At 46.5% G+C, this 21,224-nt stretch overlaps 1 protein-coding gene across 1 annotated transcript in view; it reads right to left on the bottom strand.

Moving 5' to 3' along the window:
- Positions 1-20,388, bottom strand: part of LMOD2 (leiomodin 2) — a 31,266-nt gene extending 10,878 nt beyond the window's left edge. Inside the window, exons 1-2 of the mRNA XM_066591853.1 lie at positions 20,014-20,388; positions 17,339-18,718 (exon numbers count right to left, since the gene is read on the bottom strand). Of these exons, the coding sequence (XP_066447950.1) occupies positions 17,339-18,718; positions 20,014-20,283 (1,650 nt within the window). The 5' untranslated portion in view covers positions 20,284-20,388. The remainder of the gene's footprint in view (positions 1-17,338; positions 18,719-20,013) is intronic.
- Positions 20,389-21,224: the final 836 nt, after the last annotated feature.

The following is a 21,224-nucleotide window of genomic DNA, read 5'->3' as shown; positions in this document are numbered from 1 at the left end:
ACTCTGTCCCAGCCTCCACTAAATTCACCCAATGTGCCGTCAGGGAGATGTAGTGGCCCTGCCCGCCTGTGCTTGTCCACGTGTCCGTTGTTAAGTGGACCGTGCCAGTAACCGCGTTGGTGAGGGCGCGTACAATGTTGCGGGAGACGTGGTCGTGCAGGGCTGGGACGGCACATCGGGAAAAGTAGTGGCGACTGGGAACTGAGTAGTGCGGGGCCGCCGCCTCCATGATACTTTTGAAGGACTCCGTTTCCACAACCCTATACGGCAGCATCTCAAGGCTGATGAATTTTGCTATGCGGACGGTTAACGTTTGAGCGTGCGGGTGCGTGGCGGCGTACTTGCGCTTGCGCTCCAACAGTTGCGCAAGCGACGGCTGGACGGTGCGCTGAACTACACTGCTGGATGGGGCCGAGGACAGCGGAGGTGAGGGTGTGGGTGCAGGCCAGGAGACGGTAGTGCCTGTGTCCTGAGAGGGGGGTTGCATCTCAGTGGCAGGTTGGGGCACAGGGGGAGAGGCAGTGGTGCAAACCGGAGGCGCTGAACGGCCTTCGTCCCACCTTGTGGGGTGCTTGGCCATCATATGTCTGCGCATGGTGGTGGTGGTGAGGCTGTTGGTGTTGGCTCCCCGGCTGAGCTTTGCGTGACAAAGGCTGCACACCACTGTTCGTCGGTCGTCAGGCGTCTCTGTGAAAAACTGCCAGACCTTAGAGCACCTCGGCCTCTGCAGGGTGGCATGGCGCGAGGGGGCGCTTTGGGAAACAGTTGGTGGATTATTCGGTCTGGCCCTGCCTCTACCCCTGGCCACCGCACTGCCTCTTGCAACCTGCCCTGCTGATGCCCTTGACTCCCCCTCTGAAGACCTGTCCTCCTGAGTAAGCATTGCACACCAGGTGGGGTCAGTCACCTCATCGTCCTGCTGCTCTTCCTCCGAATCCTCTTTGCGCTGCTCCCTCGGACTTACTGCCCTTACTACTACCTCACTGCAAGACAACTGTGTCTGATCGTCATCGTCCTCCTCACCCACAGAAAGTTGTTGAGACAGTTGGCGGAAGTCCCCAGCCTCTTCCCCCGGACCCCGGGAACTTTCGAATGGTTGGGCATCAGTGACGATAAACTCCTCTGGTGGGAGAGGAACCGCTGCTGCCCAATCTAAGCAGGGGCCCGAGAACAGTTCCTGGGAGTGTTCCCGCTCCTGAGCAGGTGTCATTGTAGTGGAGTGAGGAAGGAGGAGCAGCAGACAGAGGATTCGGATTTGCAGCAGTGGACGGCGCAGAACTGCGTGTTGACGATAGGTTGCTCGAAGCACTTTCTGCCATCCAGGACAGGACCTGCTCACACTGCTCATTTTCTAATAACCGTCTCCCGCGTGGACCCATTAATTGGGCGATGAATGTGGGGACGCCAGAAACGTGCCTCTCTCCTAATCGCGCAGCAGTCGGCTGCGACACACCTGGATCAGGAGCTCGGCCTGTGCCCACACCCTGACTTGGCCCTCCGCGTCCTCGGCCGCGTCCACGTTCTCTAGGCCTACCCCTACCCCTCAGCATGCTGTATTACCAGTGATTTGATTTCACAGGCAGGAAATAAATTGGCGCAAGACTGCAGGCCAAATATAATTTTTTCCCTTTTTTGAAAACGAAAGGCCCCACTGCCTCTAGTGAATGAATAATCTAAGTTTAATAACTGTGCTGTGTCCCTGCTAATGTGTCACAGAACGTGAGGGTAGCAGAGTTATTAACTCTGGCAGAGCAGGTATTTTTTTTCCCAATTAAGGAAAGCAAATGGCGAAGCCAGGAGTAAAACGTAGCTGGGTGCGTCTGATTTTTAAACGTTGCAGACGCAGCCGACACGTGTCCACCGCCCTTAGGACGGACAGAGGCAGGACAAATAGAATTATTTTCAGTTTTTTTCCACCAAAAGGCAGCACTGCGTATATTCAATGAACATGAGAAGTTTAATAACTGTGCTGTGTCCCTGCTAATGTGTCACAGAACGTGAGGGTAGCAGAGTTATTAACTCTGGCAGAGCAGGTATTTTTTTTCCCAATTAAGGAAAGCAAATGGCGAAGCCAGGAGTAAAACGTAGCTGGGTGCGTCTGATTTTTAAACGTTGCACACGCAGCCGACACGTTTCCACCGCCCTTAGGACGGACAGAGGCAGGACAAATAGAATTATTTTCAGTTTTTTTCCACCAAAAGGCAGCACTGCGTATATTCAATGAACATGAGAAGTTTAATAACTGTGCTGTGTCCCTGCTAATGTGTCACAGAACGTGAGGGTAGCAGAGTTATTAACTCTGGCAGAGCAGGTATTTTTTTTCCCAATTAAGGAAAGCAAATGGCGAAGCCAGGAGTAAAACGTAGCTGGGTGCGTCTGATTTTTAAACGTTGCACACGCAGCCGACACGTGTCCACCGCTCTTAGGACGGACAGAGGCAGGACAAATAGAATTATTTTCAGTTTTTTTCCACCAAAAGGCAGCACTGCGTATATTCAATGAACATGAGAAGTTTAATAACTGTGCTGTGTCCCTGCTAATGTGTCACAGAACGTGAGGGTAGCAGAGTTATTAACTCTGGCAGAGCAGGTATTTTTTTTCCCAATTAAGGAAAGCAAATGGCGAAGCCAGGAGTAAAACGTAGCTGGGTGCGTCTGATTTTTAAACGTTGCACACGCAGCCGACACGTGTCCACCGCCCTTAGGACGGACAGAGGCAGGACAAATAGAATTATTTTCAGTTTTTTTCCACCAAAAGGCAGCACTGCGTATATTCAATGAACATGAGAAGTTTAATAACTGTGCTGTGTCCCTGCTAATGTGTCACAGAACGTGAGGGTAGCAGAGTTATTAACTCTGGCAGAGCAGGTATTTTTTTTCCCAATTAAGGAAAGCAAATGGCGAAGCCAGGAGTAAAACGTAGCTGGGTGCGTCTGATTTTTAAACGTTGCACACGCAGCCGACACGTGTCCACCGCCCTTAGGACGGACAGAGGCAGGACAAATAGAATTATTTTCAGTTTTTTTCCACCAAAAGGCAGCACTGCGTATATTCAATGAACATGAGAAGTTTAATAACTGTGCTGTGTCCCTGCTAATGTGTCACAGAACGTGAGGGTAGCAGAGTTATTAACTCTGGCAGAGCAGGTATTTTTTTTCCCAATTAAGGAAAGCAAATGGCGAAGCCAGGAGTAAAACGTAGCTGGGTGCGTCTGATTTTTAAACGTTGCACACGCAGCCGACACGTTTCCACCGCCCTTAGGACGGACAGAGGCAGGACAAATAGAATTATTTTCAGTTTTTTTCCACCAAAAGGCAGCACTGCGTATATTCAATGAACATGAGAAGTTTAATAACTGTGCTGTGTCCCTGCTAATGTGTCACAGAACGTGAGGGTAGCAGAGTTATTAACTCTGGCAGAGCAGGTATTTTTTTTACCAATTAAGGAAAGCAAATGGCGAAGCCAGGAGTAAAACGTAGCTGGGTGCGTCTGATTTTTAAACGTTGCACACGCAGCCGACACGTGTCCACCGCTCTTAGGACGGACAGAGGCAGGACAAATAGAATTATTTTCAGTTTTTTTCCACCAAAAGGCAGCACTGCGTATATTCAATGAACATGAGAAGTTTAATAACTGTGCTGTGTCCCTGCTAATGTGTCACAGAACGTGAGGGTAGCAGAGTTATTAACTCTGGCAGAGCAGGTATTTTTTTTCCCAATTAAGGAAAGCAAATGGCGAAGCCAGGAGTAAAACGTAGCTGGGTGCGTCTGATTTTTAAACGTTGCACACGCAGCCGACACGTGTCCACCGCCCTTAGGACGGACAGAGGCAGGACAAATAGAATTATTTTCAGTTTTTTTTCCACCAAAAGGCAGCACTGCGTATATTCAATGAACATGAGAAGTTTAATAACTGTGCTGTGTCCCTGCTAATGTGTCACAGAACGTGAGGGTAGCAGAGTTATTAACTCTGGCAGAGCAGGTATTTTTTTTCCCAATTAAGGAAAGCAAATGGCGAAGCCAGGAGTAAAACGTAGCTGGGTGCGTCTGATTTTTAAACCTTGCACACGCAGCCGACACGTGTCCACCGCCCTTAGGACGGACAGAGGCAGGACAAATAGAATTATTTTCAGTTTTTTTCCACCAAAAGGCAGCACTGCGTATATTCAATGAACATGAGAAGTTTAATAACTGTGCTGTGTCCCTGCTAATGTGTCACAGAACGTGAGGGTAGCAGAGTTATTAACTCTGGCAGAGCAGGTATTTTTTTTCCCAATTAAGGAAAGCAAATGGCGAAGCCAGGAGTAAAACGTAGCTGGGTGCGTCTGATTTTTAAACGTTGCACACGCAGCCGACACGTGTCCACCGCCCTTAGGACGGACAGAGGCAGGACAAATAGAATTATTTTCAGTTTTTTTCCACCAAAAGGCAGCACTGCGTATATTCAATGAACATGAGAAGTTTAATAACTGTGCTGTGTCCCTGCTAATGTGTCACAGAACGTGAGGGTAGCAGAGTTATTAACTCTGGCAGAGCAGGTATTTTTTTTCCCAATTAAGGAAAGCAAATGGCGAAGCCAGGAGTAAAACGTAGCTGGGTGCGTCTGATTTTTAAACGTTGCACACGCAGCCGACACGTGTCCACCGCCCTTAGGACGGACAGAGGCAGGACAAATAGAATTATTTTCAGTTTTTTTCCACCAAAAGGCAGCACTGCGTATATTCAATGAACATGAGAAGTTTAATAACTGTGCTGTGTCCCTGCTAATGTGTCACAGAACGTGAGGGTAGCAGAGTTATTAACTCTGGCAGAGCAGGTATTTTTTTTCCCAATTAAGGAAAGCAAATGGCGAAGCCAAGAGTAAAACGTAGCTGGGTGCGTCTGATTTTTAAACGTTGCACACGCAGCCGACACGTGTCCACCGCCCTTAGGACGGACAGAGGCAGGACAAATAGAATTATTTTCAGTTTTTTTCCACCAAAAGGCAGCACTGCGTATATTCAATGAATAATAACTGTGTTGTGGCCCTGCCTACACAATTCTTTCCCTGCAGTATCAATGGAGGGTGCAATGCTCTGCAGAGGCGATTTTGAGAAGAAAAAAAAAATGCAGCACAGCTAACAGCAGCCTGGACAGTACTGCACATGGTTAAATATGGCCCTAGAAAGGACCGTTGAGGTTCTTGAAGGCTACACTCACTCCTAACACTCTCCCTGCCTATGCAGCACTTCTGTCCCTAATGCCGGGTGTAACTCACTGCAGAGGCGATTTTGAGAAAAAAAATAATTGCCACTGCTAACAGCAGCCAACACACAGCTATCAGTGGCCCTAATAAGGACCTTTGGGGGGTCTTGAAGCCTACACTAACTACCAATTCTTTCCCTACAGCAGCTCCGGTACAAACAGCACTGTCCCTCATCTAACTCACACGGCATCTGAGGCGAGCCGCGGGAGGGGCCGACTTTTATATTCGGCGGACACCTGATCACCCCAGCCACTCACAGCAGGGGGGTGGTATAGGGCTGGAACAACACAGGGGGAAGTTGTAATGCCTTCCCTGTCTTTCAATTGGCCAGAAAAGCGCGCTAACGTCTCAGGGAAGGAAGTGAAAGTAACCCGAACACCGCATGGTGTTCGTTACGAATAACGAACATCCCGAACACCCTAATATTCGCACGAATATCAAGCTGGGACGAACACGTTTGCTCATCTCTAATAAATACCTCATAAATAATATTCACATGAAACAGTAAGCATACGAAGGGATCATATAACTTTCTTGATATACAATTGTGGCAAAACATTTGGAGACAAATTTTGGTTTTCAGAAGGTTCACTGCTTCATTGTTTTTTAATCTTTTAGTCAGATATTTCTATAATTACTGAAGTACATTATAAGCATTTGAGAAGTTGTAAAACTTTTATTGACAAATACATCGAGTTTAGGCAAAGACTCAATACCTAATATGTTAACCTTATTCTTCAGAACTTCTGCAATTCAGCCTGGCATGCTGGATATCAGCTTCTGAGCCACATCCTGACTGACTGACAACCCATTCTTGGCTAATCAGTGCTTGGAGTTTATCACAATTTCTGTGTTTTTGTTTGTCCATCTGATTTTTGAAGATTGACCACAGGTTCTCAATGGAGTTAAGATCTGAAGAGTTTCCTGGCCATGGAATCAAACTTTCAATGTTTTGTTCGCTGAGTTACTTAGTTATCATTTTTGCCTTGTGACATGCTGTTCCATTATGGTTGGGAGAAGTTGCTCTTGGAGGATGTTTAGATATCATTCTTTATTCATGGTGCTGTTCTAAGGCTAAATTGTGAGTGAGACCATTCTCTTGGATGAAAAGAAACCCCACACATGAATGGTCTCAGGATGCTTTACTGTTGGCATGACACAGGGCTCATGGTGGCGCTCACCTTTTCTTCTCTGGATAATTAGTCTTCCGGATGTCCCAAACAGTCTGAAGGGAGCTTCCAGAGAGAAAATACCTGTGCTTCCTGCAGAATGTTAGGCTGTCCTAGGTGTTTTTCTTAGAGAGAAGTGTCTTCCTTGCATCTCTTCTTGACACCAGACCAGCCTCCAAAAGACTTCACCACACTGTGCATGCAGATGCACTGACACTTGCGTACTGCCATTCCTGAGCAAGCTCTGCACTGGTATTGAATAGAGATGAGCGAGCACCAAAATGCTCGGGTGCTCGTTACTCGGAACGAACTTTTCGCGATGCTCAAGGGTTCGTTTCGAATAACGAACCCCATTGAAGTCAATGGGCGACCCGAGCATTTTTGTATTTCGCCGATGCTCACTAAGGTTTTCATGTGTGAAAATCTGGGCAATTCAAGAAAGTGATGGGAACGACACAGCAATGGATAGGGCAGGCGAGGGGCTACGTGTTGGGCTGCATCTCAAGTTCACAGGTCCCACTATTAAGCCACAATAGCGGCAAGAGTGGGCCCCCCCCTCCCAACAACTTTTACTTCTGAAAAGCCCTCATTAGCAATGCATACCTTAGCTAAGCACCACACTACCTCCAACAAAGCACAATCACTGCCTGCATGACACTCCACTGCCACTTCTCCTGGGTTACATGCTGCCCAACTGCCCCCCCCTCCCCCCCACAGCGCACACCAAAGTGTCCCTGCGCAGTCTTCAGCTGCCCTCATGCCACACCACCCTCATGTCTATTTAGAAGTGCGTCTGCCATGAGGAGGAACCGCAGGCACACACTGCAGAGGGGTTGGCACGGCTAGGCAGCGACCCTCTTTAAAAGTGGTGGGGCGATAGCCCACAATGCTGTACAGAAGCAATGAGAAATAGAATCCTGTGCCACCGCCATCAGGAGCTGCACACGTGGGCATAGCAATGGGGAACCTATGTGCCACACACTATTCATTCTGTCAAGGTGTCTCTGCATGCCCCAGTCAGACTGGTAATATGTACTTTAACAGTAACCGCGTTGGTGGTAATGTGGTGGTGACTGCGGACCTAGTAGCGCGGTTTTATTTTGTTGGTTTTCGGAATGTGGCCAGGATTAAGTGGGCCGTGGCGGGGGGATGGTGGGGGGGCTCTCTTGTAGTGTCGGTAAAGGTGAAATTCTTGGACTGCCACCAGACGAACCAATGCAAAGGCATTTGCCAAGAATGTTTGTTTTCCCTGTTGGAGGAGGAGGGGTATGTTTTTGAGGCACTACGTGTCCTCTACACGTGTCCGTGGTTATATGCACCTTAACAGTAACCGCGTTGGTGGTAATGTGGTGGTGACTGCGGACCTAGTAGCGCGGTTTTATTTTGTTGGTTTTCGGAATGTGGCCAGGATTAAGTGGGCCGTGGCGGGGGGATGGTGGGGGGGCTCTCTTGTAGTGTCGGTAAAGGTGAAATTCTTGGACTGCCACCAGACGAACCAATGCAAAGGCATTTGCCAAGAATGTTTGCTTTCCCTGTTGGAGGAGGAGGGGGATGTTTTTGAGGCACTACGTGTCCTCTACACGTGTCCGTGGTTATATGCACCTTAACATTAACCGCGTTGGTGGGAAATGGCCTCGCCGCCATCATGTCTTTGGGAAGCCTCTGTTTCCACACCCCAGAGACATACCATTAGCAGCGGTATAGGCAGAGCCCAGAATTCGTAACATTTCAGCCGTAGCATTAGGACAGGCCCCACTAACATATCACTAGCAGCATTATAGCGGGAGCGCAGTCTTCGTTCCATGTCAGCAATAGTAGCACTCAAGACAGGCCCCAGTAACAATTCCGAAGCAGCATTATAGCGGGAGCGCAGTCTTCGTTCCATGTCAGCAATAGTAGCACTCAAGACAGCCCCCAGTAACAATTCCGAAGCAGCATTATAGCGGGAGCGCAGTCTTCGTTCCATGTCAGCCATAGTAGCACTCAAGACAGGCCCCAGTAACAATTCCGAAGCAGCAGTATAGCGGGAGCGCAGTCTTCGTTCCATGTCAGCAATAGTAGCACTCAAGACAGGCCCCAGTAACAATTCCGAAGCAGCAGTATAGCGAGAGCGCAGTCTTCGTTCCATGTCAGCAATAGTAGCACTCAAGACAGGCCCCAGTAACAATTCCGAAGCAGCATTATAGCGGGAGCGCAGTCTTCGTTCCATGTCAGCAATAGTAGCACTCAAGACAGGCCCCAGTAACAATTCCGAAGCAGCAGTATAGCGGGAGCGCAGTCTTCGTTCCATGTCAGCAATAGTAGCACTCAAGACAGGCCCCAGTAACAATTCCGAAGCAGCAGTATAGCGGGAGCGCAGTCTTCGTTCCATGTCAGCAATAGTAGCACTCAAGACAGGCCCCAGTAACAATTTCGAAGCAGCAGTATAGTGGGAGCGCAGTCTTAGTTCCATTTCAGTAGCTGCAGTATAGCCAAGGCCCAAGTTACATTTATGTAGCTAAAGTGTAGGCCAACCCCACACACACTTCTGTACCATGAGTGCAGGTGAAGAACATACAAATTGCTATGATTACACTGTAGGTGAGGGCCCCAAAAAATTGGTGTACCAACAGTACTAATGTACCTCAGTAAAAATTGGACATGCCCAACCAAGATGGCAGGTGAAACCCATTAATCGCTTTGGTTAATGTGGCTTAAGTGGTAACTAGGCCTGGAGGCAGCCCAGTTTAACGAAAAATTGGTTCAAGTTAAAGTTTCAACGCTTTTAAGAGCATTGAAACATATAAAAATTGTTTAGAAAAATTAGATGAGTGAGCCTTGTGGCCCTAAGAAAAATTGCCCGTTCAGCGTGATTACGTGAGGTTTCAGGAGGAGGAGCAGGAGGAGGAGGAGGAATATTAGACACAGATTGATGAAGCAGAAATGTCCCCGTTTTGGATGGTGAGAGAGAACGTAGCTTCCATCCGCGGGTGCATAATACGTATTGCTTACGTATCGCTGCTGTCCGCTGGTGGAGAAGAGAAGTCTGGGGAAATCCAGGCTTTGTTCATCTTGATGAGTGTTAGCCTGTCGGCACTGTCGGTTGACAGGCGGGTACGCTTATCTGTGATGATTCCCCCAGCCGCACTAAACACCCTCTCCAACAAGACGCTAGCCGCAGGACAAGCAAGCACCTCCAGGGCATACAGCGCTAGTTCAGGCCACGTGTCCAGCTTCGACACCCAGTAGTTGTAGGGGGCAGAGGCGTCACCGAGGATGGTCGTGCGATCGGCTACGTACTCCCTCACCATCCTTTTACAGTGCTCCCGCCGACTCAGCCTTGACTGGGGAGTGGTGACACAGTCTTGCTGGGGAGCCATAAAGCTGGCCAGGCCCTTAAAGACTGTTGCACTGCCTGGGCTGTACATGCTGCTCGATCTACGCACCTCCCCTGCTACCTGGCCCTCGGAACTGCGCCTTCTGCCACTAGCGCTGTCGGATGGGAATTTTACCATCAGCTTGTCCGCCAGGGTCCTGTGGTATAGCAACACTCTTGAACCCCTTTCCTCTTCGGGAATGAGACTGGGAAGGTTCTCCTTATAGCGTGGGTCGAGCAGTGTGTACACCCAGTAATCCGTAGTGGCCAGAATGCGTTGAATGCGAGGGTCACGAGAAAGGCATCCTAACATGAAGTCAGCCATGTGTGCCAGGGTACCTGTACGCAACACATGGCTGTCCGCACTAGGAAGATCACTTTCAGGATCCTCCTCCTCTTCCTCCTCCTCCTCAGGCCATACACGCTGAAATGATGACAGGCAAGCAGCATGGGTACCGTCAGCAGTGGGCCAAGCTGTCTCTTCCCCCTCCTCCTCATCCTCCTCATGCTCCTCCTCCTCCTCCTGAACGCGCTGAGATATAGACAGGAGGGTGCTCTGACTATCCAGCGACATACTGTCTTCCCCCAGCTCTGTTTCCGAGCGCAAAGCGGCTGCCTTTATGGTTTGCTGGGAACTTCTCAAGATGCATAGCAGAGGAATGGTGACGCTAATGATTGCAGCAACGCCGCTCACCACCTGGGTAGACTGATCAAAGTTTCGAAGGACCTGGCAGATGTCTGCCAACCAGGCGCACTCTTCTGAAAAGAATTGAGGAGGCTGACTCCCACTGCGCCGCCCATGTTGGAGTTGGTATTCCACTATAGCTCTACGCTGCTCATAGAGCCTAGCCAACATGTGGAGCGTAGAGTTCCACCGTGTGGGCACGTCGCACAGCAGTCGGTGCACTGGCAGATTAAAGCGATGTTGCAGGGTGCGCAGGGTGGCAGCGTCCGTGTGGGACTTGCGGAAATGTGCGCAGAGCCGGCGCACCTTTATGAGCAGGTCTGACAAGCGTGGGTAGCTTTTCAGAAAGCGCTGAACCACCAAATTAAAGACGTGTGCCAGGCATGGCACGTGCGTGAGGCTGCCGAGCTGCAGAGCCGCCACCAGGTTACGGCCGTTGTCACACACGACCATGCCCGGTTGGAGGCTCAGCGGCGCAAGCCAACGGTCCGTCTGCTCTGTCAGACCCTGCAGCAGTTCGTGGGCCGTGTGCCTCCTATCTCCTAAGCTGAGTAGTTTCAGCACGGCCTGCTGATGCTTGCCCACCGCTGTGCTGCCACGCCGCGCGACACCGACTGCTGGCGACATCCTGCTGCTGCTGACACATCTTGATTGCGAGACAGAGGTTGAGGAGGAGGAGGGTGCTTTAGTGGAGGAAGCATACACCGCCGCAGATACCACCACCGAGCTGGGGCCCGCAATTCTGGGGGTGGGTAGGACGTGAGCGGTCCCAGGCTCTGACTCTGTCCCAGCCTCCACTAAATTCACCCAATGTGCCGTCAGGGAGATGTAGTGGCCCTGCCCGCCTGTGCTTGTCGACGTGTCCGTAGTTAAGTGGACCTTACCACTAACCGCATTGGTGAAGGCGCGTACAATGTTGCGGGAGACGTGGTCGTGCAGGGCTGGGACGGCACATCGGGAAAAGTAGTGGCGACTGGGAACTGAGTAGCGCGGGGCTGCCACCGCCATCATAGCTTTGAAGGACTCCGTTTCCACAACCCTATACGGCAGCATCTCAAGGCTGATGAATTTTGCTATGCGGACGGTTAACGATTGAGCGTGCGGGTGCGTGGTGGCGTACTTGCGCTTGCGCTCCAACACTTGCGCTAGCGACGGCTGGACTGTGCGGTGCGAGACTTTGCTGGATGGGGCCGAGGACAGCGGAGGTGAGGGTGTGGGTGCAGGCCATGAGACGGTTGTGCCTGTGTCCTGAGAGGGAGGTTGGATCTCAGTGGCAGGTTGGGGCACAGGGGGAGAGGCAGCGGTGCAAACTGGAGGCGGTGAACGGCCTTCGTCCCACCTTGTGGGGTGCTTGGCCATCATATGTCTGCGCATGCTGGTGGTGGTGAGGCTGTTGGTGGTGGCTCCCTGGCTGATCTTGGCGCGACAAAGGTTGCACACCACTGTTCGTCGGTCGTCAGGCGTCTCTGTGAAAAACTGCCAGACCTTAGAGCACCTCAGCCTCTGCAGGGTGGCATGGCGCGAGGGTGTGCTTTGGGAAACACTTGGTGGATTATTCGGTCTGGCCCTGCCTCTACCCCTGGCCACCGCACTGCCTCTTGCAACCTGCCCTGCTGATGCCCTTGCCTCCCCCTCTGAAGACCTGTCCTGAGTAGGCGTTGCACACCAGGTGGGGTCAGTCACCTCATCGTCCTGCTGCTCTTCCTCCGAATCCTCTGTGCGCTGCTCCCTTGGACTTACTGCCCTTACTACTACCTCACTGCAAGACAACTGTGTCTCATCGTCATCGTCCTCCTCACCCACAGAAAGTTCTTGAGACAGTTGGCGGAAGTCCCCAGCCTCTTCCCCCGGACCCCGGTAACTTTCGAATGGTTGGGCAACAGTGACGATAAACTCCTCTGGTGGTAGAGGAACCACTGCTGCCCAATCTGAGCAGGGGCCCGAGAACAGTTCCTGGGAGTGTTCCCGCTCCTGAGCAGGTGTCATTGTAGTGGAGTGAGGAGGCAGGGAGGAAGGAGGAGCAGCAGACAGAGGATTCGGATTTGCAGCAGTGGACGGCGCAGAACTGTGGCTGGACGATAGGTTGCTCGAAGCACTTTCTGCCATCCAGGACAGGACCTGCTCACACTGCTCATTTTCTAATAAAGGTCTCCCGCGTGGACCCATTAATTGGGCGATGAATGTGGGGACGCCAGAAACGTGCCTCTCTCCTAATCGCGCAGCAGTCGGCTGCGACACACCTGGATCAAGAGCTCGGCCTGTGCCCACACCCTCACTTGGGCCTACGCGTCCTCGGCCACGTCCACGTCCACGTCCTCTAGGCTTACCCCTACCCCTCAGCATGCTGTATTACCAGTGATTTGATTTCCCAGGCAGGAAATAAATTGGCGCAAGCCTGCAGGCCAAATATAATGTTTTCGCTTTTTTGCAAAGGGAAGGACCCACTGCGTATAATCAATGAACAATAACTTTTAGAACTGTAGTGTGGCCCTGAAAAAGTGACACACAACTTTAGTGTAGCAGAGTTATTAACTCTAGCAGAGCAGGTATTTGCCAGTCAGGAAAGACAATGGCGCAAGCCTGCAGTAAACCGTAGCTGGTTGCGTCTGATTTTTGTACGTTGTCCACGCAGCACACACGTACACGGAGACCTTAGGACTGACACAGGCAGGCCAAATATAATTTCTTTTCCTTTTTTGCAAAGGGAAGGACCCACTGCGTATATTCAATGAGCAATAACTTTTAGAACTGTAGTGTGGCCCTGAAAAAGTGACACACAACTTTAGTGTAGCAGAGTTATTAACTCTAGCAGAGCAGGTATTTGCCAGTCAGGAAAGACAATGGCGCAAGCCTGCAGTAAACCGTAGCTGGTTGCGTCTGATTTTTGTACGTTGTCCACGCAGCACACACGTACACAGAGACCTTAGGACTGACACAGGAAGGCCAAATATAATTTCTTTTCCTTTTTTGCAAAGGGAAGGACCCACTGCGTATAATCAATGAACAATAACTTTTAGAACTGTAGTGTGGCCCTGAAAAAGTGACACACAACTTTAGTGTAGCAGAGTTATTAACTCTAGCAGAGCAGGTATTTGCCAGTCAGGAAAGACAATGGCGCAAGCCTGCAGTAAACCGTAGCTGGTTGCGTCTGATTTTTGTACGTTGTCCACGCAGCACACACGTACACAGAGACCTTAGGACTGACACAGGCAGGCCAAATATAATTTCTTTTCCTTTTTTGCAAAGGGAAGGACCCACTGCGTATATTCAATGAACAATAACTTTTAGAACTGTAGTGTGGCCCTGAAAAAGTGACACACAACTTTAGTGTAGCAGAGTTATTAACTCTAGCAGAGCAGGTATTTGCCAGTCAGGAAAGACAATGGCGCAAGCCTGCAGTAAACCGTAGCTGGTTGCGTCTGATTTTTGTACGTTGTCCATGCAGCACACACGTACACGGAGACCTTAGGACTGACACAGGCAGGCCAAATATAATTTCTTTTCCTTTTTTGCAAAGGGAAGGACCCACTGCGTATATTCAATGAACAATAACTTTTAGAACTGTAGTGTGGCCCTGAAAAAGTGACACACAACTTTAGTGTAGCAGAGTTATTAACTCTAGCAGAGCAGGTATTTGCCAGTCAGGAAAGACAATGGCGCAAGCCTGCAGTAAACCGTAGCTGGTTGCGTCTGATTTTTGTACGTTGTCCACGCAGCACACACGTACACGGAGACCTTAGGACTGACACAGGCAGGCCAAATATAATTTCTTTTCCTTTTTTGCAAAGGGAAGGACCCACTGCGTATATTCAATGAACAATAACTGTGTTGTGGCCCTGCCTACACAATTCTGTCCCTGTAGTATCAATGGAGGGTGCCATGCTCTGCACAGACGATTTTTAGAAAAAAAAAATATGCAACACTGCTAACAGCAGCCAGCACAGTACTGCACACGCTTAAATTTGGCCCTAGAAAGGACCGTTGAGGTTCTTGAAGGCTACACTCACTCCTAACACTCTCCCTGCCTATGCACCACTTCTGTCCCTAATGCCGGGTGCAATGCTCTGCACTGCCAATTTTGAGAAAAAAAAAAACACTGCTAGCAGCAGCCTGCACACAGGTAGATGTGGCCCTAAGAAGGACCTTTGGGGTTCTTGAAGCCTACACTGACTCCTAACGCTCTCCCTACAGCAGCACCAGCACGATAGTACTTTCCCTCAGCTAAGTCACAAGGCATGTGTGGCGAGCCGCGGGAGGGGCCGACTTTTATACTCGGGTGACATCTGATCGCCCCAGCCACTCACTGCAGGGGGGTGGTATAGGGCTTGAACGTCACAGGGGGAAGTTGTAATGCCTTCCCTGTCTTTCAATTGGCCAGAAAAGCGCGCTAACGTCTCAGAGAGGAAACTGAAAGTAACCAGAACACCGCGTGGTGCTCGTTACGAGTAACGAGCATCCCGAACACCCTAATATTCGCACGAATATCAAGCTCGGACGAGTACGTTCGCTCATCTCTAGTATTGAACTAATCCTGTAGCTGAATCTTCTTTAAAAGATAGTCCTGGCACTTGCTGGACTTTCTTGGGGGCCCTGAAGCCTTCTTCACAGCCATTGAACCTCTCTCCTTGAAGTTATTGGTGATGTGATAAATGGTTGATTTAGGGGCTATCTTACAAGCAGCAATGCCCTTACTTGTAAAACCCTTTTGATGATAAGCAATGATGACTGTACATGTTTCCTTGGAGGTAACCATAGTTTATAGAAGAAGACAATGATTTCATGGCAAGAAATGATTTTGCAACTTATTGCAATTTATCTGATAACTTTTCATAACAATTTACAAAAACTAAAGCAGGAAACTTTGTGAAAACCAAAATTTGTGTCAGTCTCAAAACATTTGACCACGACTATTCACACTGTAATGTCATATTATATTTTTAATGGTAGCTATCTTCTAATATATTGCTGAAATAGGCAACAAGAGGGACATGCAGCCACCTTATTATTAGTTCTCTCCCAAAGCATCATTATGCTTTCCCTCTTTCTAAAATACTTTATTCACATGTTGCGAAAATGAAATGTAGATGGGTTTTCAAGAATTTCCATCAACATTCTACATCTGCAGCTTAAAAGAACCTGCACTGCGGGATCCACATTGGATCTGACACGTATGAGAATACTCTAAGATACCATGGAGCTTCTAAAGCTGCACAGAGCCCTATGGTTCTATACTATGAAGCTGTCTCAGGTCTCCCCGTATAAATGCAGTGCAGTCACTTGTGGCACAACCACTTCATCCATCCATCTCTATAGGACTGCTAGAAACAGATGAGCACTGTACTTGGCAATTTCTGCTAAGCGCAAAGAGATTGAATGGAGCAGTAGTGTGCATGTTTGACTGTTGCTCCTTTCATACACAGGACTCCTGGGATCCCCCTACTTGTAATCGTGGGGACTAGGCAGTCAGACCTCGAATGTTCAGACACTTGTCACCTATCCTGTGAACAGGTGATAAGTTCTTATGGTCGGACAACAACCGCTTGAGGACCAGTCATTTTGCAGTTTTTCATTTTTGTCTTTTTAGCCACGCATTTTAAGAGCCATAAATAGTTTATTTATCCATCAAAACAGCTATTTAAGTGCTTGTTTTTTGCTGGACGAGTTGTATGTTTTAATGGCACAATTTAATACACCATATAATGTGTAGAAAAACTTTCAACAAATTTTAAGTGGGGTAAGGTGGAAAAACACAAATGTCATTGTTTTCTGGATTGTGGTTTTTACAGTGTTCACAGTAAGGCAAAAATTATATGTTCACTATATTCTGTGGGTCGTTACAACTTCAGTGATACCAAATTGATATGTTTTTTTTTTAAATTACTACTACTGCAGTCAATGTAAACAGAGTGCGGCCAGAAAGAAAGAGTGGAGGTCGAGGAGCAGCAGGCATTATGAGGTGAGTACTGTTATTTTTTCATTAATTTTCAAGATTCCCCCCACTGCCACCGATTTCAACTACGCCGTAAAACCACTTTAATATCACAAAATTATACTAAATGGTGATGCTATTGATAAGGAGTTGTGTTCCAATTAAATAAAACGAATGGCCATCATCCCTCACAGTAAATGCACTAGCAACAGCTTTCAATAAAGTTCCAAAACTTGTTCAAATGTAGTCAAGTATCATCTATCTGAAAAAATTGTAAATAGAGATGAGCGAGCGTACTCGCTAAAGGCAAATACTCGAGCGAGTATTGCCTTTTGCGAGTACCTGCCCACTCGTCTCAAAAGATTCGGGTGCCGGCGGGGGAGAGCGGGGAGGAACGGGAGGGAGATCTCTCTCTCCCCCCCACTGCCCCCTGCTCACTCCCGCAATTCACCGCTCACCCCCGCCGGCACCCGAATCTTTTGAGACGAGCGAGCAGGTACTTGCATAAGGCACTACTCACTCGAGTATTTGCCCTTAGCGAGTACGCTCGCTCATCTCTAATAGTAAAGTGTCATCATATGACAAATTGCCCATGTGTTCCTCTCATGAATCCTGAAGACCCATCTTGGTATAGTATTATATACTTCTTCCAAAAACTGGATATAATACTATATCAGGACAGGTGTCATATGGTAACATTTTACAATTCTTTTAGATGCTGATATTTGGCTACATTTCAACTTATGGGAAAATGGTTGCAATGGGAAGAGGGTATGATACATCCATCTCTATTTAAGAGTGAAGTGAATGGTGATTTGTATGCCTGCTTTTATTCGGACACATATAACTACAAATTTCTGCAAATTAGGTGCATAAGGGAGTTTAAAATTACAACTTGCTAAAAACAATATCTTCTGAAATTTGCCGACATGTTTATGTAGACGAGATCGTGCCTACCTTCTTAAGTTGTCTTACACTGCTGCCTCTTATAGCTTCCATAAGATCATCATGTGCAGATCTTTGTGGTGTAGATGGTCTTGAACTTTCTTCTCCTTTCTTGTCTGAAATTGATCTTAATGAATTCTTAATTTCTTTAAAAATATTATTTTGTTCTTTTTTGCTTTTTTTCCCTTTTGTCTTACTCTGTCCATTTTGAATTTTTTTGGCCGATCTTTCATGTTGCTTGATAACTTCAGCTATATTTCTAGTTGGAATTATTTTATCTTGAATTATTGGAAGTAGTGGAGGAGCAGGAGGTGGTGGTGGGGGTGGAGGTGGTGGGGGTGGTGGAGGTATAGTGACAGTAGACTGAACTTTTCTAGTGACTTTGGGAGATGACCATGGTGAGTTTCTAGGTGATGGGTATGGTGAGGACCCAGGAGTTCCTCTTTGCAAAGTCTTGGTCCTCACATTAGATGCAGAATCATAACCAGATTCCTTTTGCTCCTGCATTCTTTTCTGTCTCTGTTTGTCCATATTTCGAGTAAGGATGCTTGTCATAGACATGCGAGGCCCTGGAAGCTCAAAATGATAACCCAGCTTGACAATGCTTGTATTGTCTCTTAGCAATTTTACGATTTCCATTTCTACTTGACTGCCCATGATGTGTCTCTGATTGTGAAACCGTAGTTCTGTCAGTGTATTATTTGCATACTGAAGAGCTCTCATGATGGCTAATATTCCCTTGCCTGTTATAAAATTTGATTCAATGTTTAGAGATGTAATACTGTTATTAACCCTCAGCATATTAGCAATAGCTATTGCAACATTGTCATCAGCATGAGTGTTTGCTAAACTGAATATTTTAACATTAGTGTTATTTTTAAGAGCTTCTGCAAATGCCACTAATGTGTCAACTTTTGCATTCTCCATATTATTTAGGTTGATTTCGAAAGTCTCGGGATCATTGAGTTTAATGCTTTCTAGAACTTCCTCAATAACAGTTGGGTTTGAGAGCATAAGGCTTGCAGATGCCTTATTGTTCATTGTTTCATCAGTTTGTCTGTTATATTTGCCGTGATTCGCACTGAAACCATTGCAGCTGGCTTGATCAACAGTAACTCCATTGCACTTTATTTCTGGTATCTGAATAGGAATTTTTATGGTTTGACGATCTTTTTCTATACACTGAACCTCTTCTTTAGTGTCTTCCTTATCACTATCCTCCTTTTCACTCTCTTCTACTTCCTGCTCCTCTTCTTCAGTCGCTTCTTCTTCTTCCTCCTCCTCCTCTACTTCTTCTTCATCTTCTTCTGTATAAACCTCCTCAGAAATCTCACTGTTGCTTCCTGTAAAGTCATCTTCTTCACTTCCCTCATTCTCCTCCTCCTTGTCATTCTGAAGAGCAAAAGTAACTGATGTTAAATGATTAGATGCTAGATTTGCATTGTTTGCAATACTTCCAGAGTCCTGTTACATATTTTACACGTACAGTACACGTAATTCCTATTAAACAGCATTGCCCCACACAGTGAGAAGTAACAGTTTGCCTAATTGCTATTGTTCACACAACTCTTAGTTATCTCCTTTTCCCTTGCTTTTTTTTTTTAAAATGCCAAGAGGAAATAGTTGCCATTGCATCACCTATGGAAACCAAGGTTTTAGACATTCCTAAATTTAAAGATCTACCTAGTAATACAGTTACAGATCACTCCTCTCCTCACATCACTGCATATCAGATCTGCTATTCTGGGTTTTGAAAAAGCTCTGTGACTTTATGGGTTCTAGTAGTATCTACTTTGTGTCGCTTTCTAAATATGGTGATGGTAAAAAGTTGTATTGACTAATTGTTTTATTGAATATGTTTGTGCAAATTATTGAATACTAAATTGTACACAAGATATTGTACACTTTATCCATTGTGGAGACTGTCCATTATTAGTTATTGAAGAGTTAAAAGAAGAAACAGTTTTCAAGGGCACCCTCTATCTGATAACTAATGAAGCTAACTGTCATGCAACACACTGTCATTTTCCTGAGGTAGAAGCCAGATGATATGGTGGTTAAATATAGAAGCAATATAATAACCTCTGATAACTACCATGTTTGGAGAACAATCAAATACCAGAGACAAGTGGAGGGCTTTGACTAAGCGGTGGAGAATCCACTAAAGAGGCAACTGGAAGTGTTTTGGTAGAGCCTTGTTCTTTATCACAGTGTAAATAAAGTAATTATATATGTGTTGTTATAATACTGTTTCGTCATGACATTACAATATTGTTCACATAACAATTAGCATCTATTAATATTATTATATTCATAACTATATTTACAATACCAGTTTACATCACTGAATGTAATTAATTATCTCTATTTGTAGTCATTTACAGTTATAATGTCTGTCTAATATTTTCTTCTTTAGTGTATAGACTTTGCTTTAATATATACATATACATATCAGAGCTACATTTATCAATTAACTCTAAGATCTATGCTAAAATATTTTTTTTCAGATTAAACTGTAATTAGCACAACTGCAATGTTTGCATTCATTAATTTACTGTGCTGCATCTGAGGTCTGGTTTCAATAGATATTAGGTAAGAAACTACATTCTATTTGCTAGATAATTCATTGATGGTCACTTGCACATTTAAATAAGGTCAGATGTAAACAATATACTGTATTAGCCCACCTCAGAACTTGTACCGATTTCTTTCTCCATTAACTTTTGGGTTTCTTTCTCCCAATATGCCATTAGTGCTTCTCTGCTGAAGTTAGCTGTTGGAGATTTCTCTGTTAAACTTTTTTGCCTCATTCCAACCGGAAGCTTGCAATCTGGTTCAATGTCCTCCAATTCTCTTTCCAGCTCTTGCAGCTCCTCTGGTGATAGTGAAGCAAGTAGCTCATCTTCATCAATATCTTCATACTTGCTGATCTCTCTCCTGTATCCAAAGGCAGACATGGTCCCCTTGGGTGCTATAGAGAAGGCTAGAACCAGTCAATGAAGAAAACCAAATGTAACAAGAAGGAAGGTCAAAATATTTGAGCTGTCTGCTCTGTCCTTTGTGAGCACCAACTGACAAGTTAGATGATATGAGCCAGCCTTTTAAGAAAAGCAGCAGGGGTGTTCCCTTATAACAAAAAGAGATGAAGACATACTCTATTTAAGCCTCAAACGTCAGCTGGATAGAGAGACAGTGACAAAGTGACATCACGTGTGAATTAGAGCCTCACGGACTGTGGGATCACTGACACACTAAATGTTACCTTATAAAGGGTATACTCATTAGCTTAGAATTCCTATAATAATAATTTATTGTAAAGCATATCTACATTTTCTTTATAAAATGCAATTTTAGGATCCTTTTAAAGTGTTCTACTAAGCTATCAGCACAATCACCTTATTGTAATGTATACTGGAGAGCTGCCTTGCTTCAACTGCAATCAGATATCACTATGACTCTAATGCATCCTACAATAACAGGCTAACAGCAATAACAAGTCTTGTGTATGGCAACCACTATATGAAGCCCAATGTGTTTCTCTTCTCTAGTTTACCAAAATTCATTTACTTTTAAGTTTTCTACTAGTCCTTTATTACAGGATGTGCATAGATAATGTGCATCGGTTAAACCGTATCCATAATTTATATGCCATACTTTTCTAATTGTCAGGGTCTGATTTCCGGAACAGATAATAGGAATAATCTTCATTTATAAAGCGCCAAAATATTCTACTGCACCTTGTATGTCGGAACAGACAAAAACAGACATTACAGTAATAAACAAATAAACAATTTGAACAACAGAAGTGTAGTCTCTGCTCACAAGAGCTTACAATCTATGTGGAAATAGAGGTGACATGTCGTTCAACTGCTTGTTCTGTACAATGGTCCAGCCATCT

The sequence above is a fragment of the Eleutherodactylus coqui genome, chromosome 2, assembly GCF_035609145.1.
Source record: "Eleutherodactylus coqui strain aEleCoq1 chromosome 2, aEleCoq1.hap1, whole genome shotgun sequence".
Taxonomy (NCBI): domain Eukaryota; kingdom Metazoa; phylum Chordata; class Amphibia; order Anura; family Eleutherodactylidae; genus Eleutherodactylus; species Eleutherodactylus coqui.
This window is presented reverse-complemented; position numbering and strand designations above follow the sequence as displayed.